This window comes from Triturus cristatus, chromosome 5_2, assembly GCF_964204655.1.
Source record: "Triturus cristatus chromosome 5_2, aTriCri1.1, whole genome shotgun sequence".
Classification (NCBI taxonomy): Eukaryota; Metazoa; Chordata; class Amphibia; order Caudata; family Salamandridae; genus Triturus; species Triturus cristatus.
Window position 1 is genome coordinate 337,968,670 of NC_140588.1, and position 23,714 is coordinate 337,992,383.

The window sequence follows — 23,714 nt, forward strand, 5'->3', positions numbered from 1 at the left end:
TCCTCCATATTATCGAACTCTTCAAAGACTCAAAGTCAAAGCATTAAGAACAGACCAATCCTACTCCCAAATTATAACTCTGGACACAGATTCAAGGAAAGAAATAATGCGGTGGATAAAGAATGCAGAACCATGGAATGGGAGAGCGATTTTTGGGGAAGAACCAGAGATAGTGATAAATTCAGATGCGAGCTTAGAAGGATGTCAGCAACTGAGGGCAGCTGGACAGAACAAGATAAGGAGTTACACATCAACTGTTTAGAGTTATTGGCAGGTTCCGGTGGAATCTGTTGCTTCACCAACTGGTGTAACTGGCATGAGCGACAGACCCACCCTTTTACACTCTGAGGGGCGTTGAATACAATCAGTCCACAGAAGGACACGCAGTCAACAGAAGGGCATGCAGTGAAAGAGCAGCAGCCCTCATAAAGACAAGTAACCCACATAAGGACAAGCAGTGAAAGACAAGCAATCCACAGACAGACTATCAGTGAAAGGCAAGCAGCCCGCAGAAAGTCAAGCAGCCTACAGAAGCAGTGAAAGAGAAGAGTTATTGGCAGGTTCCTGTGGAATCTGTTGCTTCACCAACGATTTAATAAAATGTTCTGTCATGCTACGAATGGACAATGTATCTGCAGTAAGATATGTCAACAAGATGGGGTTTCCTCACTTGAAAGGGCTGTCGGATTCAGCCAAATATTCTGGGGCTACTGCCTGAACAAAGGCATCTTAGAAATAGCAGAATACATTCCAGGCCTGAGCAATGGGGTCGCAGATTGGATTTTTTTCCAGGAATTTCAAAGATTCCAGCAATTGGAAATTACAAAAGGGAATTTTCCTTACCATCCAATCAATGTGGGGATCTTTCGGGGTAGACCTCTTTGCAGACAGATTGAACACTCAATTACCCAAATTCTTCAGCTGGAAGCCGGATCCTCAAGCATTGGGGGTGGATGCCTTCCTTCAGAATTGGAAGGGTCTAACACCTTATGCTGTCTCTCCGTTTGTCACGCTAACCAGACTACTAGTACACATCTCAGGAACAAAGAAATTATAACAGCAATAACCTCCCTCTGGAGATCCCAGGCATGGTTTCCAATCCAACTGGAAATGAGCATAGACCTTCCGATTCCAATACCAACACTCAAGGAAATAATAACAGGCCCAGAAGGAGAGCCACACCCTCTAGTAGAGCAGGGTCTTCTAACACTGATGGCCTGGAAGATTTCAGGAGAAAGTGGCAGATCGCAGGCCTTTCAGCAGATGCTTTCAAACTCATATCAGAGTCATGGACACCAGGCACAAGGAAAGCATATAGATTGGCTTGGGAGAAATGGGTTCGTTGGTGTCTTCAACGTAATTACAATCCCATTTCAACTAATTTAGTTCATGTATTAAACTACTTATCAAAGCTTTTCACATCAGGACTGTCTCACAGAACAGTTAATTTTTATAGGTCTGCGATTGCAGCAGGCCACTACCTTGTAGAGGGAGTGTCTGTGGGACAAAACTTACTAACCAAAAAAAGTATGCGAAGTATGCGGGTCTTAAACCCCCCTTCTGCAAAATACACCGTTCTGTGGGAAGTAAAAGATGTTCTAGTGAATTGGGGTGAAAACTCTAACTTATCCCTAAAACGTTTATCCTACAAACTCACAGTTTTACTCTGCCTGGTATATTTTAGATGAACCTCAGATGTTAAAGCCTTAGGGGCAGATTTACAAGCCCCTTGCGCCTCATTTACTCCGCCGTTGCGTCACTTTTGTGACGCAGCGGCGGCGCAAATCCTGCGCCATGGTGCGGGGTACTTACAATATGACGCATCTGGGAGATGCGTCATGTTGTAAAGCCCTGCGCCACATGTAGGCGTTCCTGCGCAGGGGGGGGCGTTCCGGCGCAGGAACGCCTCCTAAAAGTGGCTGAGTGAAATCTACAAGAACACTTTTCGGCCCATGCTGCGTCAAAATCCTGCGCCTGCCTGAAGCAGGCGTAAGGCTTGATGCAGCATTAACAAGATAGGGCCCCCCAGAGCATTGCTGGAGCTGCATCGCGCTTGCGACGCAACTCCAGCAATGCGCCACTTTTACGGCACAGATACGTGACGCATCTGTGCCGTTTTTGGCCCATGGTGCGCCGCATTGTAAATGCGGCGCATCCATGGTGGCGGAGTGGTGGCGCACAATAACTGGCGCATCCCTGCTGATATGCAGGGATGCGCCAGTTATTGTAAATATGCCCCTTAGACGTTAACAGTAGGGCCTACCAGCCAGAAGGGGTTTGCTTTTATCTAAAAAGACGAACCAAGACAATGGCAACCTCTATTTTTTATCTCTTTTTCCCTAAGAATGAGACTCTTTGCGTGGTGAAATGCTTGCAACAATATGAGATCAATTGCTATTATCCTATAGATCACCTCATAAGGTAGTATCATCCCCCACTTTAGCTAGATGGGTCAAAGAGGTAATGAAAGAAGCAGGTATAGACATTACTATATTTGGTGCACACTCCCTAAGGGGTGCCTCTGCTTCCAAAGCTTTCTTTCTAGGGGGAGGCCTACAATATATCCTTAGAACTGCAGATTGGTACAATGAAACAATGTTTAAAAGCTGTTATTTTAGACCTATTAGTAGCGCTATTGATAATGTATTAAATGCACTTTAAACTTGCATAATGTTAGCCTCCGTGTCATGCCATGAACTTTTGATTTTTCATGGCGTGGTGGGCAGAAAATCTGAATTTTATTAAAGACACGGAGGATAAGATTATCCCACCACTGAAAACCCTCCCTGATGGAGTAAAGTATTTTCTGACTGTGTTTCAATTTTATTTTTCAAAATAGAAAATGCTACGCTTGGAAGGTTAAAGTAATAGAAGTTAGGTCCACAACATAAACAAAGAAGGGAGAATGCTATGTGCTGATGGACTTTATATGTTACTAAAATGTTTTTGAAGTTCTAGATTTCTTCAATTGTTGCTGCTGTGAGCTGAGCAAATAAGAAGATTTGCATAATCTTAGCCTTCTTGTCTTTAATAATATCCAGATTTTCTGCCCACCAGGCTGTGAAAAATCTAAATTGCCTGGAGCAGGCTGCCTCAGCACCCTGAAAGGCACCAGAGGCCTTTGCCTTCTCTCCAACCCAGCTGTAAGACAGCTGGGTTGGAGAGGTTGGAATTGTGCATGTCAGGCTGGCCGTAGTAAGATACCAGGCCAAACTTACATACGCACTTTAAACTGAAGTGGCCACTTCCCATTGCTGCCAATCGGCAGTAATGACACAGTGGCACCACCCCCACACTCCATTCAACAGAAAGTAAAATATAAAATGGTAATAAAATAATTTATTACCATTTTATTTTTCACTCTTTCTGCAGCAGTGTTGGGGGGCCGCCGCTGAATTTTTTTATTTATTCTGTGTTTTCTATGGCGCAAACATGACCCCATTGTGTATCAGAGCGCTTCTCAAATTATATAGCATCAACAGTTGTGAAAAACATGGTAAAGAGGAATTGTAACATAAAGAAAACGATTAACCAGATAACATGTAGGAAACAGTTCAATAACAATATAACACGTGGACCGAATGAGTATAAGAAGGTAGATAATAAGTTCACTCACGAATAGTTATAAAGGTCTGCCGCTATTCATATTATATTCGTATTGGGTCATAAGCCTCTGTCAGATCACTAGTTTACTAACTCCCTGCTAAGAGGGGAGGTCTGTTAAGATATGCCTAGGGATCACTTCGGAGAGAGATGATTTCACACCCTGACAGTCTAGACAACACAATAGCTACCAGACCACAATGTATTTACTCTGCAGTTGATTATGGTAGGAATTTGCTCATTAGAAGGATCTTTGCTTCTTTCTTGAAAACTCTCTTGGCCGGGAATCTTTTAATGCTTGGAGGAAGCAAGTTCCAGATTCCAGGGGTGGCTCCAGAGAGAACTCCCTTGTAGGTTTTCTTCTTCTGAAAAATAGGTTTCAGCACCAGGTCTCTGGTGCTCCGAGAAGATCTGCCTCCTCCCGATATCTCAATTTTCGGAGCTAGCTACATCAGTGTTTAGTAGTGGGGTGCTTTGTGTGTAATACATGCCAGTTTAAGTTGTATTCTGGTTTCATATGGCTGCCAGTTAAGAGCCTGCAGGTGTGAAGAGATGTAGTCATATTTTCTTGAGCCTTTTATGAGTCTAGCGGCTGCATTCAGACAGGCTTTTAAGGAAGCTGTGGAGATCTTGGGCAATTCTGTTAGAGTCATACAGTCATATTCAATCCTCAAGATGACTAAGTATTGGACTGCCAATTAAAGCCATGAGGTTGTGATGAATGGTTTCAATTTTCTATGGTAGCTCCGGTGAAGGCGGGCACTCTTTGCCATAGAGATGATGTGGGTTTGCATGGTTAGATTTTTATCAAGCGTAATTCCAAGAGATTTGGTTGAGTCAACAGGAACAGAGTGCAATTTAGAGCAGTGATCAGCTTTGTCCATTCCTTGACATCAGAGGAGCTTTTGGGAGGGGATATTAATAGGAATGCCATCTTTTGTGTGTTTAGTTTAAGATGATTCCTAGTTAACCATTGTAGGGTCACCATTAATGCATCATTCATTCTCTTGATCTCCTCCAGGGAAGACATCTTAATATAGATCTGGGTGTCATCTGCATACATTTGAAAGGAGGGGTTAGTGTGCTGTAGAATTTCAGTTAGTGGTTGGACATATAGGTTAAATAGAGATGCAGATAGTGTTGAGCCTTGTGGAACTGCAATTGAGTTAGGGGACGGCGATTATAGTTCCTAGTTAACTATGAATCTTTGTGTTCTGTTCTGCAAGAAGGATTTAAACCTTTTTAGCACAGTTCCCGATAGCCTCATCCTGTTCTCTAGATGGGCTAGCAATTTTTCATGCATTACTGTGTCAAAAGATCAAGAAAAATGAATAGACATGTTTCATTGTGATCCAGTGCCAGTAGGGCATTATCAACGGTATGAAATATTGCTGTTTTCGTACTGTGATCTACTCTGAACCCAGATTGGCAGTCGTCAAGTAGATTAAATTTAGCAATGTGTTGGCTCAGTTGTTGTTGCACACATTTTTCTAGCAGATTTGGCTAATAGAGAAATATTGGTCACCGGATGACCCCTTCTCCATCCATTGCTTAGATTCAGAAAACTACTACTTTTTAGGTCTGGCATTAGCCAAGACCTTTTAATTTAAATTTAAATATATATATATATATATACGCGCGTTGTACCTTGTTGACTCAGCCGTGAGGGGAACGGTTTTCCTGCACCATCCTCATCGCTGCTACTTCACTTGCCACGCCGTGAGGAGAATGGCTCGCTTGTTCATTGGCCATCGGGCCACGCCGTGATGGGAACGGCTTCCTGAGGACTACAGCCCCCAGCAGGCACTGGGTGTCGCACGTATATCGCGTCACCACAGCGCCGGGGCATTTTATTCCTGAACAGCCCTCCCGCAGCGCGGGACGCGCGATGTACCTGGTTGACTCAGCCGTGAGGGGAACGGCTTTCCTGCACCATCCCCATCGCTGCTACTTCACTTGCCACGCTGTGAGGGGAACAGCTTGTTTGTTCATTGGCCATCGGGCCACGCCGTGAGGGGAACGGCTTCCTGAGGACTACAGCCCCCAGCAGGCACTGGGTGTCGCACGTATATCGCGTCACCACAGCGCCGGGGCATTTAAATCCTGAACAGCCCTCCCGCAGCACGGGACGTGCACGGGCATGCCCAGGACGCGTGCGGGCGTGTCAGGCCCGGACCCGGGCGAAGCCCGGGCCACGGGCGGGCCTGTCTACGCCCGTCCAAGACCGGGTGAGGCTGGGCTGAGCCACCACCCCTTTGACATTCAATCCCAGGACTGACCGAGGTATCCATTTTTAACACCAGAAGGTACTGTGTCTCTGTTAAGATTTGTTCCATGACATTTCAGCTTGTACCCTGAGTTTTGGAGAACACCAGCGGCGGTTTTCTGTAACGGGCGGGCGGCGCCCTCCCTTTCGTGATCGCTGCCCGCCCGTCGCCTCGCTCGGCAGCTGCGCTGCATTTCAATTTAAAATGATTCACAAGCGGAACGGTGCGCACGCGCCCAGCCTACCTGCCAGTGCCAGCACAGTCAATTACAGCGAAGTCCTGCTGCTGCCTGCTTGCGACGCTCGGAGTCAGACTCCAGCGTCATTGCATCACGCAGGCCAGGCAGCAGGGCAGGCACAGAATTCATGCAGTGTGTGGGGCAAGTTTGTGACACATGCACTCTGCGCATGTGTCACAAAAAGAAACTTTCGATCTACCGGGCGGACATAATGTCAGCCCGGTAGTTATATTGACAGCCCAGTTAGGGCCCGCGGCCCCTCCCACTTATGACGCCAGTAAGGTGTCAATTCCAGAGCAGCCTCGGGCGGGTACTGTATAAGCCCGAGGCTGCATTAGTCACCACGTTGCCCTGCCTCACCCCTCCCTTTCACCAGTCGTCACTGGATGGGGTGGGGTCAAGCATAACTGATCCCACCCATCTCTATGACGAGTTGGGAAAGGTAGGGTTTTTTTTATTTTTCGTTATTACAATAATGATTTCCAGCATTATTGTAATAACTTAATATAAAGTGATTAAAAAAATAATAAACTCACACACATTTCCTTGTGTCACAGAGTCATGAGACTTAACTCATGACCCTGTGAGGTGGAGTCACATGATACATGCTGCTTTCACTTTCAGTTCCACTGAACCAGCAGCAGCTCTGATTTGAAGGTGGCAGGAGCAGGTCCAGAGACGCACAAAGCACACAGCAACCAGCATCGAGGCCATCAACTAGCTGACTAAGACAGAAGCAGCTGCCTGATAAGGTAAGTGTGAAATAATAATTTTGTACTTTTAATTTTTTGTGCAATGTTTGCATTGTTTAAATATGCTGCTTTATATAATTATTTTAGCATATTGCCCAGTTGGTTGACCAGGTCTAGTATAATGCTCATGAGTGCATTAAAAAAATATAGCAAGGGTTAAATTTGATATTAACCCTTGCAAGTTTTTTAAATGCACTCTATGGGGCAGATTTATGGGGGACTTGCGCCCCTTTTACGCCGCTGCAGCGGCGGCGTAAACCCTGCGCCACGTTGCGCCACATTTACATCGTGACGCATCTATGGAGATGCATCACGGTGTAAAGCCCTGCGCCACGTGAAACCTGCGTCAGGTTTCACGTGGGCGTTTCGACTCAGGGGGGGGCGTTCCGTCGCAGGAACGCCCCTGAAAAGTGACTCAGCGAAATCTATAAGATTTCACTGAGTCACTTTCCCAACGCTGATGCGTCAAAACCCTGCACCTGCTTGAAGCAGGCGTAAGGCTTGACGCACCATGTTAGGGATAGGGTAGGTTGGAACAGTGCTGGAGTTGCGTCGCGCTTGCGACGCAACTTCATCACTGCGCCAACCTTACGCTGGCAGATGCGTCACGTATCTGCTTGCCCTTGCGCCACGATGCACCGCATTGTAAATGCGGCGCATCTGCGGTGGCGCATGGGCAAACTTGCGTGACGCATCTTCCCTGGCGCATCCATGCTGATTTGCATGGATGCGCCAGGGAACATAAATCTGCCCCTATGTCTGATGCAAAGCGGATCATGTAATATGCAGGTGACAATATTTTTACTTTATGTTGCCAGATAAGTGGGTCACTGCTTTTAACACAGAGATAGTTGTTATCGACAGTTCATAAATCGTAATCCTTCTAATATAGCACAGTGAGCTATAAACAACATGCAACTCTTACACCTTGTGTCCCTCACTCACTTATGTAACACAACCTGTACATTCATTTACACACTCATTTTCATAAAGCGCAACTCCTTACCCATAAGTGTTTCAAGCAGTTTGGGGGTGAGGGGAGCGGGTGAGAGGAGCTGCGGTTCAGTCGAAGAGCCAGGTCTTGAGGTCCTTCCTGAATTGGTCCTTCCTGAATTGCGGACGTAATGGTGATTGCCGGAAGTGGACAGGCAGGGAGTTCCAGGAGTTAGGAGAAGGATCTTTCTCCAGCAGTGGTCTTGCTGATACGTGGTATGGTGGCCTGGCCCAGTTGGATGGAGTGGAGATGTCTGGTGTATGTGTAGAAGGAGAAGTAGTTGTTGAGGTATCAATCCATCATGTGTTTGTTAAACGCGACTACTCACCAGTAAGGGTCTCAAGGAGGAGGGGATGTGCAGGTTCCAGTCCATCAAGGAGGGGGTCTGTCGAAAAGCCAAGATTTTTAGGTTTCGCGTGAAGATGGGAGTGATAGTGTCTAAGGTGGAGCGGTAAGGCATTCCAGGCTCTGGCCGCGAGGAAGAAGAAGGAGCGGCTTCCCGATCTGGTTTTTCTGGCACGGGGGACTATGGCGTAGGAGAGCTGGGCTGATCGTAGGGCACTTTTGGGTGAGTGGAATTTGAGTCGGCTGTTTAGGTATGCTGGTCCGGTGTTGTGGCGGGCTTTATGTGCGTAGGTGAGAATCTTGAAGGTGATTCTAGCCTCGATGGGGAGACAGTGGAGTGTGAGCAGGTGCTGGGAGATATGGCAGTGTCTTGGCAGGTTGAGGACCAATCTTGCGGCGGCATTCTAGATGTTTTATAGTTTGCGGGAAAGGTTTTTGTTTATTCCGGCGTAGAGTGCGTTGCCGTAGTAGTATCTGCTGGTGATGAGGGCGTGAGTGACGGTATTTCTGTGCTTGAGGGGGATCTATTTGAAGGTCTTAGATAGGAGGCAGAGGGTGTGAAAGGAGAATGCAACGGAGTTGACCTGGCGGTCCATTTTGAGCTCGGAGTCCAGGATGATCCCAAGGTTGCGTGCGTGGTCCATGGGTGGGTGGGCTTCCGAGGGCGGGAGCCACTAGGTGTCGTTCCAGGCGTCGGGGTGTGGGCCCATGATGAGTACTTCTGATTTGTCAGTGTTGAGTTGTAGGCAGCTGCTTTTCATCCATTTTGCAACAGCTTTCATGCCTTCTTGAAAGTTGTGTTTGGCTGCATTGGGTTCGCTGGATAGGGATAGAATGAGTTGGGTGTCGTCTGTGTATGAAACAATGTTAAGTCCATGGGTTCTGACGATGGGGCGAGCGGAGCTATCTAAACGTTGAAGAGCCTTGGGCTGAGGGAGGACTCCTGGGGGACTCCGCAGGTGGTTGGTGTAGGGTCCGAGACGAAAGGTAGGAGTCTGACCCGCTGTGTTCTGCCGGAGAGGAAAGAGTGGATCCAGTCGAGGGCCTTGTCCCGGATCTCTAAGTCATGGTGGGGATGCACTGCAAGATCTTATGAAGTAGATGGAGCGTGCGGAAATAGGAGGTTGAAACGGCGTTGATTTGGGGGTTTATTGAGAGCGAGGAGTCCAGGAAGATGCCAGGGTTTTGCGCGTGGTCAGTGGGTAGTGGTCATTGTGGGCCCCCTCTGTGTGTATAGGGAGGTGCACTGGGGGGGTACCATGAGTTCCATGCACCAAATGGCAGGCACTGCACGGTGCCTGCCACGTGGTGCAGGGATATGCTGGGCATGCTCTTTTGACATTGCAGACGGTGCTGCAGCCAGCAGCACCGTCCGCAATGTTAAAAGGCCAGGATGCACCCGCAGTATGGCTGACACATCCTAATTGCACTGGTGGGACTGCCGCACGTCTGGCGGGTGGTCAAAACCATCATAATGAGCCCCTTAGGTCTTGTTTGAGCTAAGCTTGAGGCAGCTGTCCTTCATCCAGGTGGAGACTGCTTTATCTCCTTGTGGAAGTTGCTCTTGGTGGCTGTGGGTTCTTCTGTGAGGGAGAGAATCAGCTAAGTATTGTCGATATAGGAGACAATGTTGAGACTGCGGTTTCTGATGATGGCTGCAAGTGCAGCCCTGTAGACGCTGAAGAGGGTGAGGCTCAGGGAGGATCCCTGAGGCCCTTTGCAGCTGATCTCAGTGGGTTTTGAGTTTAATGGTGGAAGTCTGACTCTCTATGTTCGGCCGGTGAAGGAGTTGATCCATCCAGGGCTTTATCGCGGATGCCAGCGACGTGGAGTCTTGCTCAGAGGGTTTGGTGGGAAACGGTGTTGAAGGAGGCTGAGAGGTCCAGGAGGATAAGGGCAGCTGCTTCGCCTCGGTCGAGGCATTTGCATCTAGGTGTGAAGCTCTAGATAGCTCCCTGGAACAAAAGAATGCCAATGGCCCTTTAAATTTGGCCTGATAGAATCTGATAAGCCCCCCCACCCCCTTTGCACGTTGCTGCTTGGAATGAAAGCAGACAACCTGGAGACGCTGCTGAATGTGTACCTCTTACAAATGGGGATTTTGGTTGGCTAGGGTATACACCTAATCCAGCAATAACCCACCATTATAGTCAGATTAATTCAGATACACATGTAAGATTACCTCTGGTCATCATCTGGTAGCTTGGCGAAGAGCAGGCAGGCTTATCAAAGAGGCAATGTGTAAAGTATTAGTGCAACACATAGTAAAGTAACACAGTAAAAGACACCACAAAAAAACTTCACACCAGTTGTAGAAAAAGAGGCCATCTTTATCTAATTAAAGCTAAGCCTAAAGGACAACAGTCTAATAAGTGTATTAAGAATTATGCCAGTAGTAAAGTTAATTGCTCATTCTCCAGGGCCATCACAAAGCAAAGATGCAGGTGCTCCCTTTGAGGGAGTCATAGTAACATAGTATCCTCAAATGAGTCCACTGGTCACCTCCGCCTCGGAAAGGTCTTCAATGCAATGGGGGTTGAAGTCAGGCCGTGGGCCCTCGAGAGAGTACCTGGGGCTTGGAGTCGCTGCTCTGGCTGTCTGCGGTCTCGCACACGGAGTCCACGGGGCGGGAAGTTGAGTTGGGTACCAGCATGGCCGAAGGAGCACAGTCAGGTCTATGGCCCCATCCTGCTGTGTTGGAAGGCCTCACACATGGAGCCAATGTTGGTAAGAGGCACAGAGGCAGGCAGGGCTAGGGTTCAGCCACAGTAGAGTCACATGAGGTGTTCCCATGACTCTGCTCACTAAACCAACAGGATTCTAGAGTTCATGCACAGCACCACAGGCACTCACTGCAATGCACACATACTAAAACATACACACACATTGTTTCACATATATTCGTTTAAACGTGTATGCACTTCTTTGCAGAAACCAGCAACTTTACACAAAATTACACAAATCACAATGCTTGCAGAGACCCAGGATCTCACTTGCACTCATGCACATTCTATTAAAACCACCTGAATTTATTATCTTAAATGTTTGTGTTTATTTGTTTTGTGTAAAAGAGTATTGTACAGGTAGCACATTTGCTAGAAACATTACATGAATACAGTGCAGTAATTGTTGGTAATAATTCTTGTTTTAATTCTTTTAGCACATGAGAAATTGCAGTTAAGACTGATCGTAATATAATCACATTCAAGATCGGTACTGCGAGATATCGAAAGAAGACACGTGGTGGCTCCGGCCCTGCGGCGACAGAACCTTTATCGAAACTCAGCTTCCTGGTCCTAGACCTCAGGCCAGAAGGTAGGACATGCTTTTGTATTTCCCGCAAAGGTCCACATTCAGCTATGTATGGGTGCCAAGTGTGTGGTCTTTAGGTGTGGAGGCCTGTTGGTTTATCCTAGCAAAACAGTGCAGAGAGTATGAGGTTGAATTTTAAGGGGATAATTTTGTGTTTTTTCATGATTAACTATGAGAAGTTCAAAAATGTTGATTTTTAAATCTTTTATTATTGTATGCTCTCTTTCATTTATCTAACTAGCCTAATAATCCCTTACTATCCCTTAATGCTTACCGTCCCTAAAGATATTAAACTCCAAACTGCCCATACATTCTGTCGTTTCTTGATGCATAATAAATGGACTACTCTTTAATGCTACCCTGATTCATAATAGCCCTGAACTACTCCTTAGTGCTACCCTAAAATCCCGTAATTATCCATTAACGCTAACTTGACCTGAATCATTACAATTCATTGCTAGTCTCCTGACCCTTATTTTAGATGCTCCTGTCTACTTTGGGAGGATGGCCCTTAGCCCTGCTACCAGTACACTTATGTTTCTTGTATAATGCATGAAAGCCACTACTTATTTTCATTCTATTTTTTCAGTCAACAATGTTTTTCACACCAATGTTTTTCAGTCTACTTTTTCCGTACCATGGGGCAGATTTACGTTTCCTGGCGCATCCCTGCAAATCAGCAGGGATGCGCCAGGGAAGATGCGTCACGCAAGTTTGCCCATGCGCTATTGCAGATGCGCCGCATTTGCAATGTGGTGCATCATGGCGCAAAGACAAGCAGATGCGTGGCGCATCTGCTGGCGTAAGGTTGGCGCAGTGCTGAAGTTGTGTCGCAAGCGTGACGCAACTCCAGCACTGTTCCAACCTGCCCTATCCCTAACATGGTGCGTCACGTCTTACGCCTGCTTGAAGCAGGCATAAGGATTTGACGCACCAGCGTCGGAAAAGTGACTGCGTGAAATCTCGTAGATTTCACTGCGTCACTTTTCCGAGGGTTTTGTCGACGTAACGCCCACCCTGCATACATTAAACCTGACTCAGGTTTAATGTGGCGCAGTGCTTTACAACGTGACGCATCTCCCTAGATGCGTCACGTTGCAAATCTGTCGCAGCATGGCGCTAGCTTTGCGCCGCCGCTGCGTCACAAATGTGATGCAACGGCAGCGCAAAAGTGGCGCACAGGGCTTGTAAATCTGCCCCAGAGTTTGTACAGTGAGTAGGATATATAAAATCTATCTAATGTGTTGTGACAGTGTGACTCCTGTCCATTTAGTAATAGGATTACTGATATGACTAGCACTGTCTAAAGGATGTAATTATAGTCTGTCTTGTGTGTAGAATACCTCCATCCATATATTTTTTGAATTTGGAAATAGTCTAACTGCAATGGTAAACTCTTAATTGGAAAAATATATATTTATTTTGCTGTGCTTGGTACAGACGGCTGCTGGATATATCAGAGATCTGCCTAGAACTCTTTTAAAGGGTATTGCTCAATGCAAGTCGTATGCTTTTTACAGAAAATTTCAACATGTTTTGTATTATTTGCCATCTAAAGTCAAGTCCAAATGTATAAGTACTTTGTTTTAGGTTTACTCCTAACATATACTGATTTTATCCTTCTAATAGTAATTCAAGGACCCCATAATTGGAATATACCCTTTAAATTCTAGGCAGATCACTGAATTGACATGCTTAAGCTTTTCAATCGCCACTGGTGTTGTGCATGCAATGGCACCTAGCCTCAAAGCTTACATCATATTTTAATTATTAACAGGATCCCAGGAGGAATTCTGAACTAGTTACAAGGCTATACCGCTTGTGGGACAGCTGTACGTGCTGCTGCAGTTGCATTCCTGTCAGAATGAGGATGGATGACTAATTGCTGTTACTATTGTGTGCATGACAATTCATATTAGTGTATTCATTATTTTGCGTGATATAGTTTTTGTGTCTTCAACCTAGGGAATATTTAAAAACAGGTTAGGTTTTCTATTTCCAGTCTGATCTATTGCTAGATACAATGAACACAGTTGACAGTTTACTCGTACACCCCTTTTTGGGCTTGACACATGCTGATAAACTGCAAGTGAAAACATTAGAAGCTGATAAACCTGAAATTAAAATTGAGCAGTCTGCAAAAGATAGGGGACAGGGTTATACACGTCGGTTTACCAGAACATGGTATGATAGGATAGAGTGGCTTACTGGTAGCGCTTCTAAAAATGCTTTATTCTGTTTCCCTTGCTTACTTTTTGGAGGTGAAGTTGCCTGGACAAAAACAGGAGTTACTGACCTAAAGCATCTGGCTGAAAAAATAAAAAAACATGATTCCTGTAAATCTCATTTGACAAATATGTTGAAATTATCTCTTTTCGGAAAATCGGACATTGTACAGCAATTGAACGAAGCATACCGTGTGGGAGTAAGAAAACATAATGCAGAAGTGGATAAAAACCGATACATTTTATCAAAATTGATTGACTGTATTCGTTTTTGTGGTGCCTTTGAATTGGCATTACGGGGCCATGATGAAACTGAAGAGTCTCTAAATCCTGGCGTGTTCGGGGGCCTTGTTGATTTTGTCTCCAGCATCGACAGTGCTATGGAAACACATTTAAGAACAGCCACAGTGTTTAAAGGCACGTCTAAAACTATTCAGAATGAATTGCTGGACTGTATGCTGGAAGTTATAAGAGAATATATTACACAGCAGTTGAGAAGCACTGATTATGTAGCTATCCAAGCTGACGATACAACTGATGTCTCTACTAAGACACAGTCAGTTCTAGTCTTCCGCTACATTGATGGAAATTGCAAGGTAGCTGAACGATTTTATTGTTTCACACATCTAAAAGACTCATCTGCAGAAACAATTGCCTCAGCCATTCTTAATGAATTAAACATTGTTTTCCCTGACCAATGTGCTAAAGGAAAACTAATTGCTCAAAGCTACGATGGGGCCAGTGTCATGCGTGGTGCAACAGGTGGGGTGCAAAAGAAAATCAGGGATGTTTACCCAAATGCACATTATATTCATTGCCATGCCCACCAACTTAACCTAATTATGGAACAGGCTTCCTCCAAAATATCTAGAGTTAAAATTTTCTTTTCAGAGATTGGAGGTATAACAGCATTTTTTGCACGTTCCCCGAAAAGGACTGATATTCTTGAACAAATAGTTTCAAGAAGACTTCCAAGAGGGTCTGCAACTCGCTGGAACTTCAATATTCGAGCAATATTGATAATTTATGAATACAGAGACGATCTTCTTGAATGCATGTCAACCATTGCAAACAGTGGTGATTTTGAGTCAAATACTATATGTGAAGCTAAGGGATTTAGTAGAACATTAGATGATAGAGAGTTTATATTCTTTCTGTTTCTTTTTCACCGTATAATGCCCCAGGTAGACATTTTATATAATCAATTGCAAAAGCGAGACATTGACACTGTATATGTCCAGAAAGCTACTACAGACTTTGTGACAAGCATCACCAAAGTACGGGAATCCATTGACAGTTTGGATTCTACACTGCCACAAGAATGTACATTTGTAAACCGAAGACTGCAAATAAATACTTTGACCCAAGAAGCAAAAGAAGTCTGTGACATTATTGTGGTCCATGCCAGAGAGCGCTTTGCATTCACAAAGCATCTTGTAAGTGCAACACTATTGCGAAGTGACCTTTTTGAAAGACATGACAAATCTTTCCCAGCTGAGGCACTCGCAGAAACGATAGAAGCCTATCCTATGTTAGACAAGGCTAGATTGCGTACAGAACTTTCGGTCCTGTATGGAAGACGTGACTTCCGTCAAACTACTGGTGGTGCCATGGCTTTATTTAGCTTTTTGTGTGAAAACAACTTAGAGAAATCTTTTTCTGAGACCATAAAGCTTTTAAGAGTTGTCATTACTACACCCATGACAACAGCAGAGTCTGAGAGATGTTTTTCCACACTAAAGAGGGTAAAAACGTTTTTGCGAAACACTATGACTCAAGCTAGACTTAATGCATTGGCTATGCTGTCAATGGAAAAGGAGCTAATAAAGGAAATACCAGAATTCAACAAAAGAACAATTGAAAAGTTTGTTCATATTAAAGATCGACGAGCAAACTTTCTATATAAATAGAAAATATTAATCTGATGTGTAATCATAGTTTCAGGTGTTTATAGCTCAGTTTGTTTTGTTTGATAACATTAGGAAGTACTGTTGGACATGTACTCATTCCATTTAATATTCATAAAACTCCTGTACAGTTGATATGTGTTTATATATGTGTGTTTATGTATCTGTGAATTTATAGATATTTGTTTTCATATTTTATTATTTTTTAAAATATTTTTGTTGTTAGTGTCTAAAAATATGTTGGTTTTGAGGGTATATGTCTTTATATGTACAACATTTAGTTATTTTCGTAATTTATTTTTATTTAACTGTTTTCTACTGTACTAACAGGGACAAGAACCCTTCTACCTGTGATTGACATGCAAAGTATTTAAATATTATTATTATTTTTTTAATTGTTTAAAAATATCATATTGGTTTTGAAAGTTCTTAAAATGTACATTTATTTATTTTCATAATTTCTTTTAATTCAATTTTTTCTGCTGTGCTGGCTGAAGAGCACAAGGACCTGAGTGTGGCATGCAAAGAATTTATATAGTATTATTTAAAATAATTGTGTTTGTGTTTACAAATATCATATTGGTTTTGAAGGGATATTTCTTAAAATGTACATTTATTTATTTTCATATTTTATTTTTATGTAGCCATTTTCTACTGTCCTGACAGGCACAAGGGACTGAGAGTGGCATGCAAAGTATTTAAAAATAAAGTAAAACGTTTTCACCAAGCCTGCTTATACATATAAAGTTTGTGTTGTTTCTTTCTAAAATAAATTAAAGATTGTTGATGGATATTTCTTATATTTTAAGCAATGCATATTACACTCATTTCATAACTCATTTTTATTTAGTGGTTTTCTAAAATACTGATGGACCCAAGGGCCTCAGAGCGCTATATGAACTATTTTAAGTACAATATTTACTTCATTTTGCAAAATTGCCTCGCTCAAAAATGCAAAGCTTTTGCTGACTTCCTAAGAATTAAATGTTTGTTTCGAATGGATATTTCTTATACTTGTAGCTATTTAATGTCATGAAGATTACTGGGCAATCAACATTGAATAGCTGATGCAGAAAAGGAAGTGGCCAGCCTTCATTTCGGGTAGGAACAAAATTACAAGTGTGTTTCTTTGCGGATGTTTATGCACCTATGTTAGGTGTTTTCTATTGGAATGGGTAGAGACAAAGCGGTTTTGCTTAGTACCCCTAGCCATCTTCAGAAGTCAGACTTGCTTGGCAACACAGAAATTCTCTGAAATTATGTATGAGTTTTCTTTTATGAATGCCTAGAAGAACTGATTTTTCAGTCCATTTATCACATAAATAGTGCTGAAAATTGCACCAAAAAATGCCAATTTTTAAAAAATTTCTTCACGGGGGGAGAACCCCCCCGAACCCCCCTTATTGCCGTCGGGCTCGCTCGCTACGCTCGCTCGCTCCCGTACGTTCATGCTTTTTTAAATACGCCTCACCAGTTTAAAATTCCACCAGCCGCCACTGGAGAACACCACTAGTGGAGGTGCACATATATAATCCATTATCTCTGAGTTTGAAATGGGGAAGAGGAAACTACACTGTGCCAAGTCCGACAAACTTTCTAGCAATCCCAAGGATGTGAAAATGACTCTGCTAAATTACCTTACGGGTTCTGTAGGCATCATCGAAAAACAGATTTCTTCAGTCGAGGAGTCATTAAGAGTAGAAGCACAGGGATTAGCTGGGAATAGCCGGGAAAAGAATACATTATATAAGGGGGCTGTGGAGAGTCGCCTAACAGAAATCTCTGGTACTACACTAAATGGAAATGGCTGTATCCAAACAATAAATAATGTCATTGAGGAAGTTTCAGTCAGTGAAAAGGATTTTGACCCCTTACCCCCCCCCCCCCCCCTAAAAGGCAATGTAATCCAAAGCAACCAAAGCCTTCTACTAATGTCCAGGTAGATCCCCATAAGGCTCTGACTGATAACAGCCTCACCAAGAGTACTTTGACTAAAAAACAGGGGAAAAACTGTTATACGCAGAAACGAAAGGACAAAGCCACTATCTCAGGTCTAAAAGCTAGAAATAGTTCACAATTACTAGGTGACAGTACTAAAATAGAAACTTTACTTCTAGAGCTAACTAGCTATGTCAAATCATATATGGGCACCCTGGAAGATAGACTAATTCAAATTGAAAAAGGTTTAGAGAAGATTATGATAAATCAGAATCTAATCATATCTAATAAGAACTTTTCTAGTCAGTGCATCCCTAGTTACTCAGCCACCTTAACTGGTTGTCAAAGTCAAAATTTATTTAACAAACCCCCAGTAAAAGTTACTAAACCTATGGATAGTGATGACTCACAGAAGAAAAGTGCGGCAGTTACAGATAAAAGGATTATAAGTAACGATGGAGACCTACGCATAGCAGAGAAGAGAACCCCAGTGAGCCGACAGGGGTGCATAATATCTAATGATTTACAATCTGGATCAAGCCAATCTTCGCTTTTGCCTCAAGTAAGCCCACGTCAGGTATATAATATTGATCTTCCGCCGGCAGCGGCTCCATACACGCTAATACTGGCAAACGTTCCTGTACTGAAATCAGGAGAAATTGAAACATGGGATACTTTGAGAAATAAAACTGTTTACTGCTTGGGGAAGAGAGTGGGACTAACTGCTGAAATGTTTGGGGCATTTAAAATGGTGAGGCGGGTTCCCTGGGTAGTCATAAAGCCGTCAGAGGTGATTGTATTGTTCTCTCCCTGGGATTACCTTCCTTGGTTAGGGAAGTGTTGAACAGAGCAAGGGTAGTAGATACTTCAGAAGTAGGCATTAATATCTTCCCATTAGGTTTCTTTAATCAACCCAGTTGGCCCAAGAACCGATCGGAATTCCATCGCAGTTCACTGCTAAACTACCAAAGGAATTATAACTTGGAGATGTCAAATATATTTGAAATTTTACAAACATTAGATGAGAATGATTGACTGATAGCTAAGGAAGACCAGAGGCCCAGTTATAATGAGAATGATACAATAAAGGACCTGTTCACACAGTGAGCACACAATTCATACATCTATTACAGTTGTCATGTATTTTAGACAGTCTGTAGAGCAAGTGGTTTCATCATCTATGCTACTTATAGGTATGGCTCACCAATAAAAGAAAAGAAAAGAATTTCAAACGAGGTAAGACAGGAAAGCTATCTCTATGGCTAAAATTTTTTGTCTCTAACACCCAAATGTGATGGAAAAAGTGTAGGAGAGGAGTGATGGTGCCTCACGGTAGCAACACCAGGGAGGATAAAGCAGGAAGGTACTCGCCTGCTACCTCAAGATCTCATCATCAGCTACCACCACTCCAAGAAAAGAAATGTGCAAAAGAAAATAGGTAACGACCCAAAAGACAAAGTGCTAGGGTGTGTAACAAGAAAAAGCTGTGCAGTGATCCGTGCACCACGTTTGACCCCACAATTATATACAACTTTGAGCTAGATCACACTGGCTTACGATTTTTATACTATGCTGTGTGTCTGCTCGTATTTAAAATGCCGACATGTTTCATTGCCTTAGCATAAACTCACGGCAACTTCTTCAGGGCGTGGGGTATTGTCACTCCACCCTGCACCACCACTTATCTATTAAAAACAATTCTGTCAGAGACAAGAGATAGACAAACAACACATAGCAAAGTTAGTTGGCATCTGATTAAAAAGAACATTATGCAGTATGTACTGAATCCCTAACTGCATATCCACCAAACCATTTACCGGGATATTGCCCAACATGGGCATACCTTTACCCTCGAGCACTTGTGTGTATAACTGCGATCACTCGTTCGAGGCTCTTCCAATCAACTCCTATCGTGAGTCTGTAATACACAATGAGAATCATGAGACCATAGGGGACATAATTTCCGGATGACTGCCACTACCCGTATCATGAAATGTTAACCCTCCTATGTCCCATTCTTTTTTTTTTTTGAAACCGTTTATTGCAATCTCAAATATATACAGGTATGGGCCTACAACCTTCCGGCCGGCCGCTAAAGTGACAGAAGCAAATGACATACATACAATGAGGCACTTGGCTTTGCAGAGACGATAAAGCAGGAGGTATCAACAACGTGGGCCACATGACTCTGAGCCCACAATACGGTTTCGTTTTATACAACACAACAACATAAAACCACACCCGCAAGGCAACCCGCGATCGAAAATGACGACACGTGCTCCTCAAGTGGGGGACCCCAACCATCCAAAGAAATCCAGAGAGGGGAAGGGAAAACAGATCCGGGACTGGGAGAACAATGTGCCCGAGGCTGAGGGAGGGGGTCAACTAGGGGGATGGGGCTGGTGAAGCGGGAGGCAACAACGGCGGCTCGCAAATACCCCCGCGGTAGGCGTTCCAGGGGCCCCATATCTTCACCCATGCCCCAGGCTTACCCCGCGCCACATACACCACCTTTTCTCGGAACATGCACCAATCCATGTGTTCTTTCCAGGCCAACACCGCCGGGGGCCTCTAGGATCCCCACAGTTGAGCAATGTCACGTTTAGCTATCATATATCCCAGAGTCACCCATCGCGTCTGCGGAACCGAGTAATCGGTCGGTTCCCACACATTCAGTAAGCATCTCCTCGCTTCAGGCAACAGCGCGACATGCGTAATTGCTCGCAGGACCTCATGCACACCACGCCAGAATCGCTCCACCCTCGGACATTCCCACAGAATGTGCAAAAAAGTCGCCAAAGCACCACACCCACGCTTACACAATCCATCCTCGGCATAGCCCATACGCAGAAGCCTTGGCCCCGTCATATACACCCGGTGGAGTATCTTAAGCTGGACGAAGCGAAGGCGAGCCGGGATGGCCACCTCCTTCGGAGAGGCCACCGCGGAAATCCAGTCCTCGTCGTCCAACTCCAGCCCATCGGCAACCCAAGCCTCGCGGAGGCCAGTCAGGAAGCCCGAGCGGTCATTTATCAATTTCTTGTAAATGAGGGAGATCGTGCTGTCCGGAACGTGGCCTAGCACTCTGTCCTCCAGGGGGGAGGACTCCGGGATGGAGGCCACGTCTGGGAAGACGGAACCCAGTGCGTGACGGACCTGCAGGTAGCGAAAGTATTCACTGCCCTGCAGCTGAAACTCCGCCTGCAGCGTCTCGAATGTTTTGAATCCTCCCCTCGTCCAGAGATCTCCCACTGTACTGATGCCTATCATGTCCCACCTCTCGAAGCCCTTCGAGGTCCACAAAGAGCCCAGCCTCTCCGACGCATACAACGGTGACGCCCGGGTCAAACGGTCCTTCCATCCCATAGCTGCATTAGCCGCGTGCCATACTCGCACCATGACACGCGTGGGTCCCGTCAAGCGGGAATCGGGCACGCTAGTGTAGAGCGCTCGATTGTAGTCGCCACCGGGCAGGAGCATTTTGTCCATTTCAAATGCCGGGTTTAGGGCGGGCCCATAGAAGCCGTGATTAATTGCAGCTAACTGGGAGGCCCAGTAATACCGCTTAATATCCGGGAGGGCAATCCCTCCGTCGTACCACGGGAGTGTCAATTTTGCCAGGGCTATACGCGGCCTCCCGTCCCAAAACAGACGGCGCTGTAAGCTTTCCACCTCACGGAAGTAGCGCGCTGGGACCAAGTCCATAGTGTTCTGGAGAGTGTACAGAAAGCGCGGCAATGACATCATCTTGAACAATGCCGCCCGGCCGAGCGGCGAAAGCGGCAAGCGCCGCCAGCGCGCGACGTCCTCCTTCAAGCGCTGGAGGGGGGGAAGCAAATTTCGCTCGTAGCGGGCCACCAGGTCCAGCGTAATATAGACCCCCAGGTATCGAAATCCCTGCGAGGCAATCTGGATCGGACAGCCCCGAGGGAGGACAGGAGCCTCCCCGGAAAGCACATAGACACAGGATTTAGCCCAGTTGATGACAAGGCCTGAATTACGGCCAAAGGAGCGCAGAACATCGACCAGGACAATCAGTGATTTGCGCGGGGAGGCTAAGTACAAAAGGATATCGTCAGCGTAGAGGGACACGCGGTCCTCATACTCGGGGGTCCAACGGAGACCACGGATAGAAGGGTGCCACCGCAGCCACTCCGCCAGGGGTTCCAAGGCCAGTGCAAAAAGGAGCGGCGACAGGGGACAACCCTGTCGCGTGCCCCGTCCCAGCGCGAATGGGGCCGAGACTCGACCATTCACCACCACCTGTGCCAGTGGGTCCGAGTACAACAATTTGACCCAACTGATGAATCCCGGGCCAAATCCAAATTTCGCCAGCATCGCCCAGATGTAGGGCCATTCGAGCGTGTCGAACGCCATGGTGGCGTCTAAGGACGCCAAGATGGCCGGCTCCCGCACGAACGGAACACGCGCGAGCACCCCGTGCAAGCGCCGCAGATTAAGGGCTGTATTGCGATGGGGAATAAAGCCGGACTGGTCTTGGTGGACCAAATCGCCCACCACGCCGACCAGCCGGTTGGCGAGCACCTTGGCGAGGATTTTAGGCTCCGCGTTCAAGAGCGAGATAGGCCGGTAGGATGTAACCCGGTCTCGCGGTCTCCCCTCCTTGTGGATAACCACGATGGTAGCCAGACGCTGGTCCGGCGGGAGGGAGCCCCGCGAGTGGGCCGCAAGGAACATTGCGCGGAGGTGGGGTGCCAGTACATCCGGCCGCAATTTATACAACTCGATGGGAATGCCGTTCGGGCCCATGGCCTTGCCAGAAGCGACCGAGCGGATGGCGAGGGCAATTTCGTCCGAGGTGGGGGCGGCATCCATCAACTCCCTGTCCTCCATTGAGAGGGAGGGCAGCGCGATGTCACGCAGCAGGGCATGGGAATCCTCCTCCGAGCAGGGAGAAACCGGGGAATATACCTCGCGGAAATAATCCGCGAAGCAAGAGACAATGCCTTCCGGCTCAGTAACACGTACACCATCCATTCTCTCAATCAGCGGGACCACACGACTAGCTCTCTCCTTCTTATCCAACCACGCAATCAACTTGCCAGCCTTATCACCCACATCATACAATCGCCCCTGTTGCTCTCTGCTGAGGCCCCTGGCCGCCTCCGTGACGAGGGACCTATAGGCCGCCTGCTTAAGGTGTAGAACGTGCAGCGCAGCGTCAGTCACCCCACTCCCCAGATCACCCTCCAGTTCAGTAATTTCGGCCTCCACCCGGGTCACCTCCTCCTGTGCTCGCCTCCGGGCATGGGAAATAAAGGAGAGGGCCTCCCCTCTAAGCACTGTCTTGAAAGCCTCCCACAGGGAGATGGCCGACGGGACAGACCCCACATTCTCCTCAAAATACCGTTGCAAGGATTTAATCAAGTCAGCACGAATAGTGGAGTCGCGCAGGTACCAGGCATTGATTGGAGCTATCCTGCCCTCCCCCCTCGGGAAGACATCAAAGTGCAACAGGAGTGGGGAATGATCTGAAATACCCCGCGCCAGATGGCGCACCTCCCCCACTCTCCCGGCATAGGCTGCAGGGACAAGGACATGATCAAGCCGCGAAAGGCTACCATGGGCCCCCGAATGGAAGGTGTATTGCAGCTGAGTGGGATGCTTTAGACGCCAACAGTCCACCAATCCCAGTGTGTCCAAAAGGCCAGACAGCCACGCCTGTGCCCGGGGGAGGTCCCTAGGGGGATAGCGATCCATAGTCCCAGAGGCCACCGCATTGAAGTCCCCCCCAACCACCAGAAGCCCCCCCGGAAGGTCAAGCAGGAGGCGTCCCAGGTCCGCAAAGGTGGTGGACTGTAACCCCGGTGGGACGTACACTGAGACAAAGACGACTACTTTGCCCTCCATTCTCCCCACCAAGACAGTGTAGCGTCCCCTCTCATCATGGCGCACCTCGTCTATTTCTAGCGGGAGCGAGGTCTTGACCAAAATGCCCACCCCTCGTGAGCCCGATGTGAAGCCCGAGTGGGCCACCAAACGATAGCCACGTCGATTCATGGCACAAAAGGAGTTACCAATGAGGTGTGTCTCCTGCAAAAAGACCACATCAGGCGAAATCCGTTTCAGATATTGCAGGACCACACCCCGCTTAATCCTATCACCCAGTCCG

The 23,714-nt window shown here is 46.2% G+C and overlaps 2 protein-coding genes across 4 annotated transcripts in view; both read left to right on the forward strand.

Moving 5' to 3' along the window:
• LOC146822954 (serpin B10-like) overlaps nt 1–23,714 on the forward strand; it is a 454,260-nt gene that overhangs the window by 11,445 nt on the left and 419,101 nt on the right. Inside the window, exon 1 of one of the 3 annotated variants that reach the window (XM_085607110.1) lies at nt 11,383–11,514. The exons of the other annotated variants lie outside the window; for them this stretch is intronic. The gene's annotated coding sequence lies outside the window, so the exon portion shown is untranslated. Of the gene's footprint in view, nt 1–11,382; nt 11,515–23,714 lie in introns of those variants that run through there. 3 annotated transcript variants of the gene reach the window in all.
• LOC146822955 (zinc finger MYM-type protein 1-like) lies at nt 13,868–16,001 on the forward strand. The gene is made up of 2 exons (XM_085606340.1): nt 13,868–15,600; nt 15,974–16,001. Exons 1-2 carry the CDS (start codon nt 13,868–13,870, stop codon nt 15,999–16,001), a joined length of 1,761 nt encoding a protein of 586 aa, XP_085462466.1.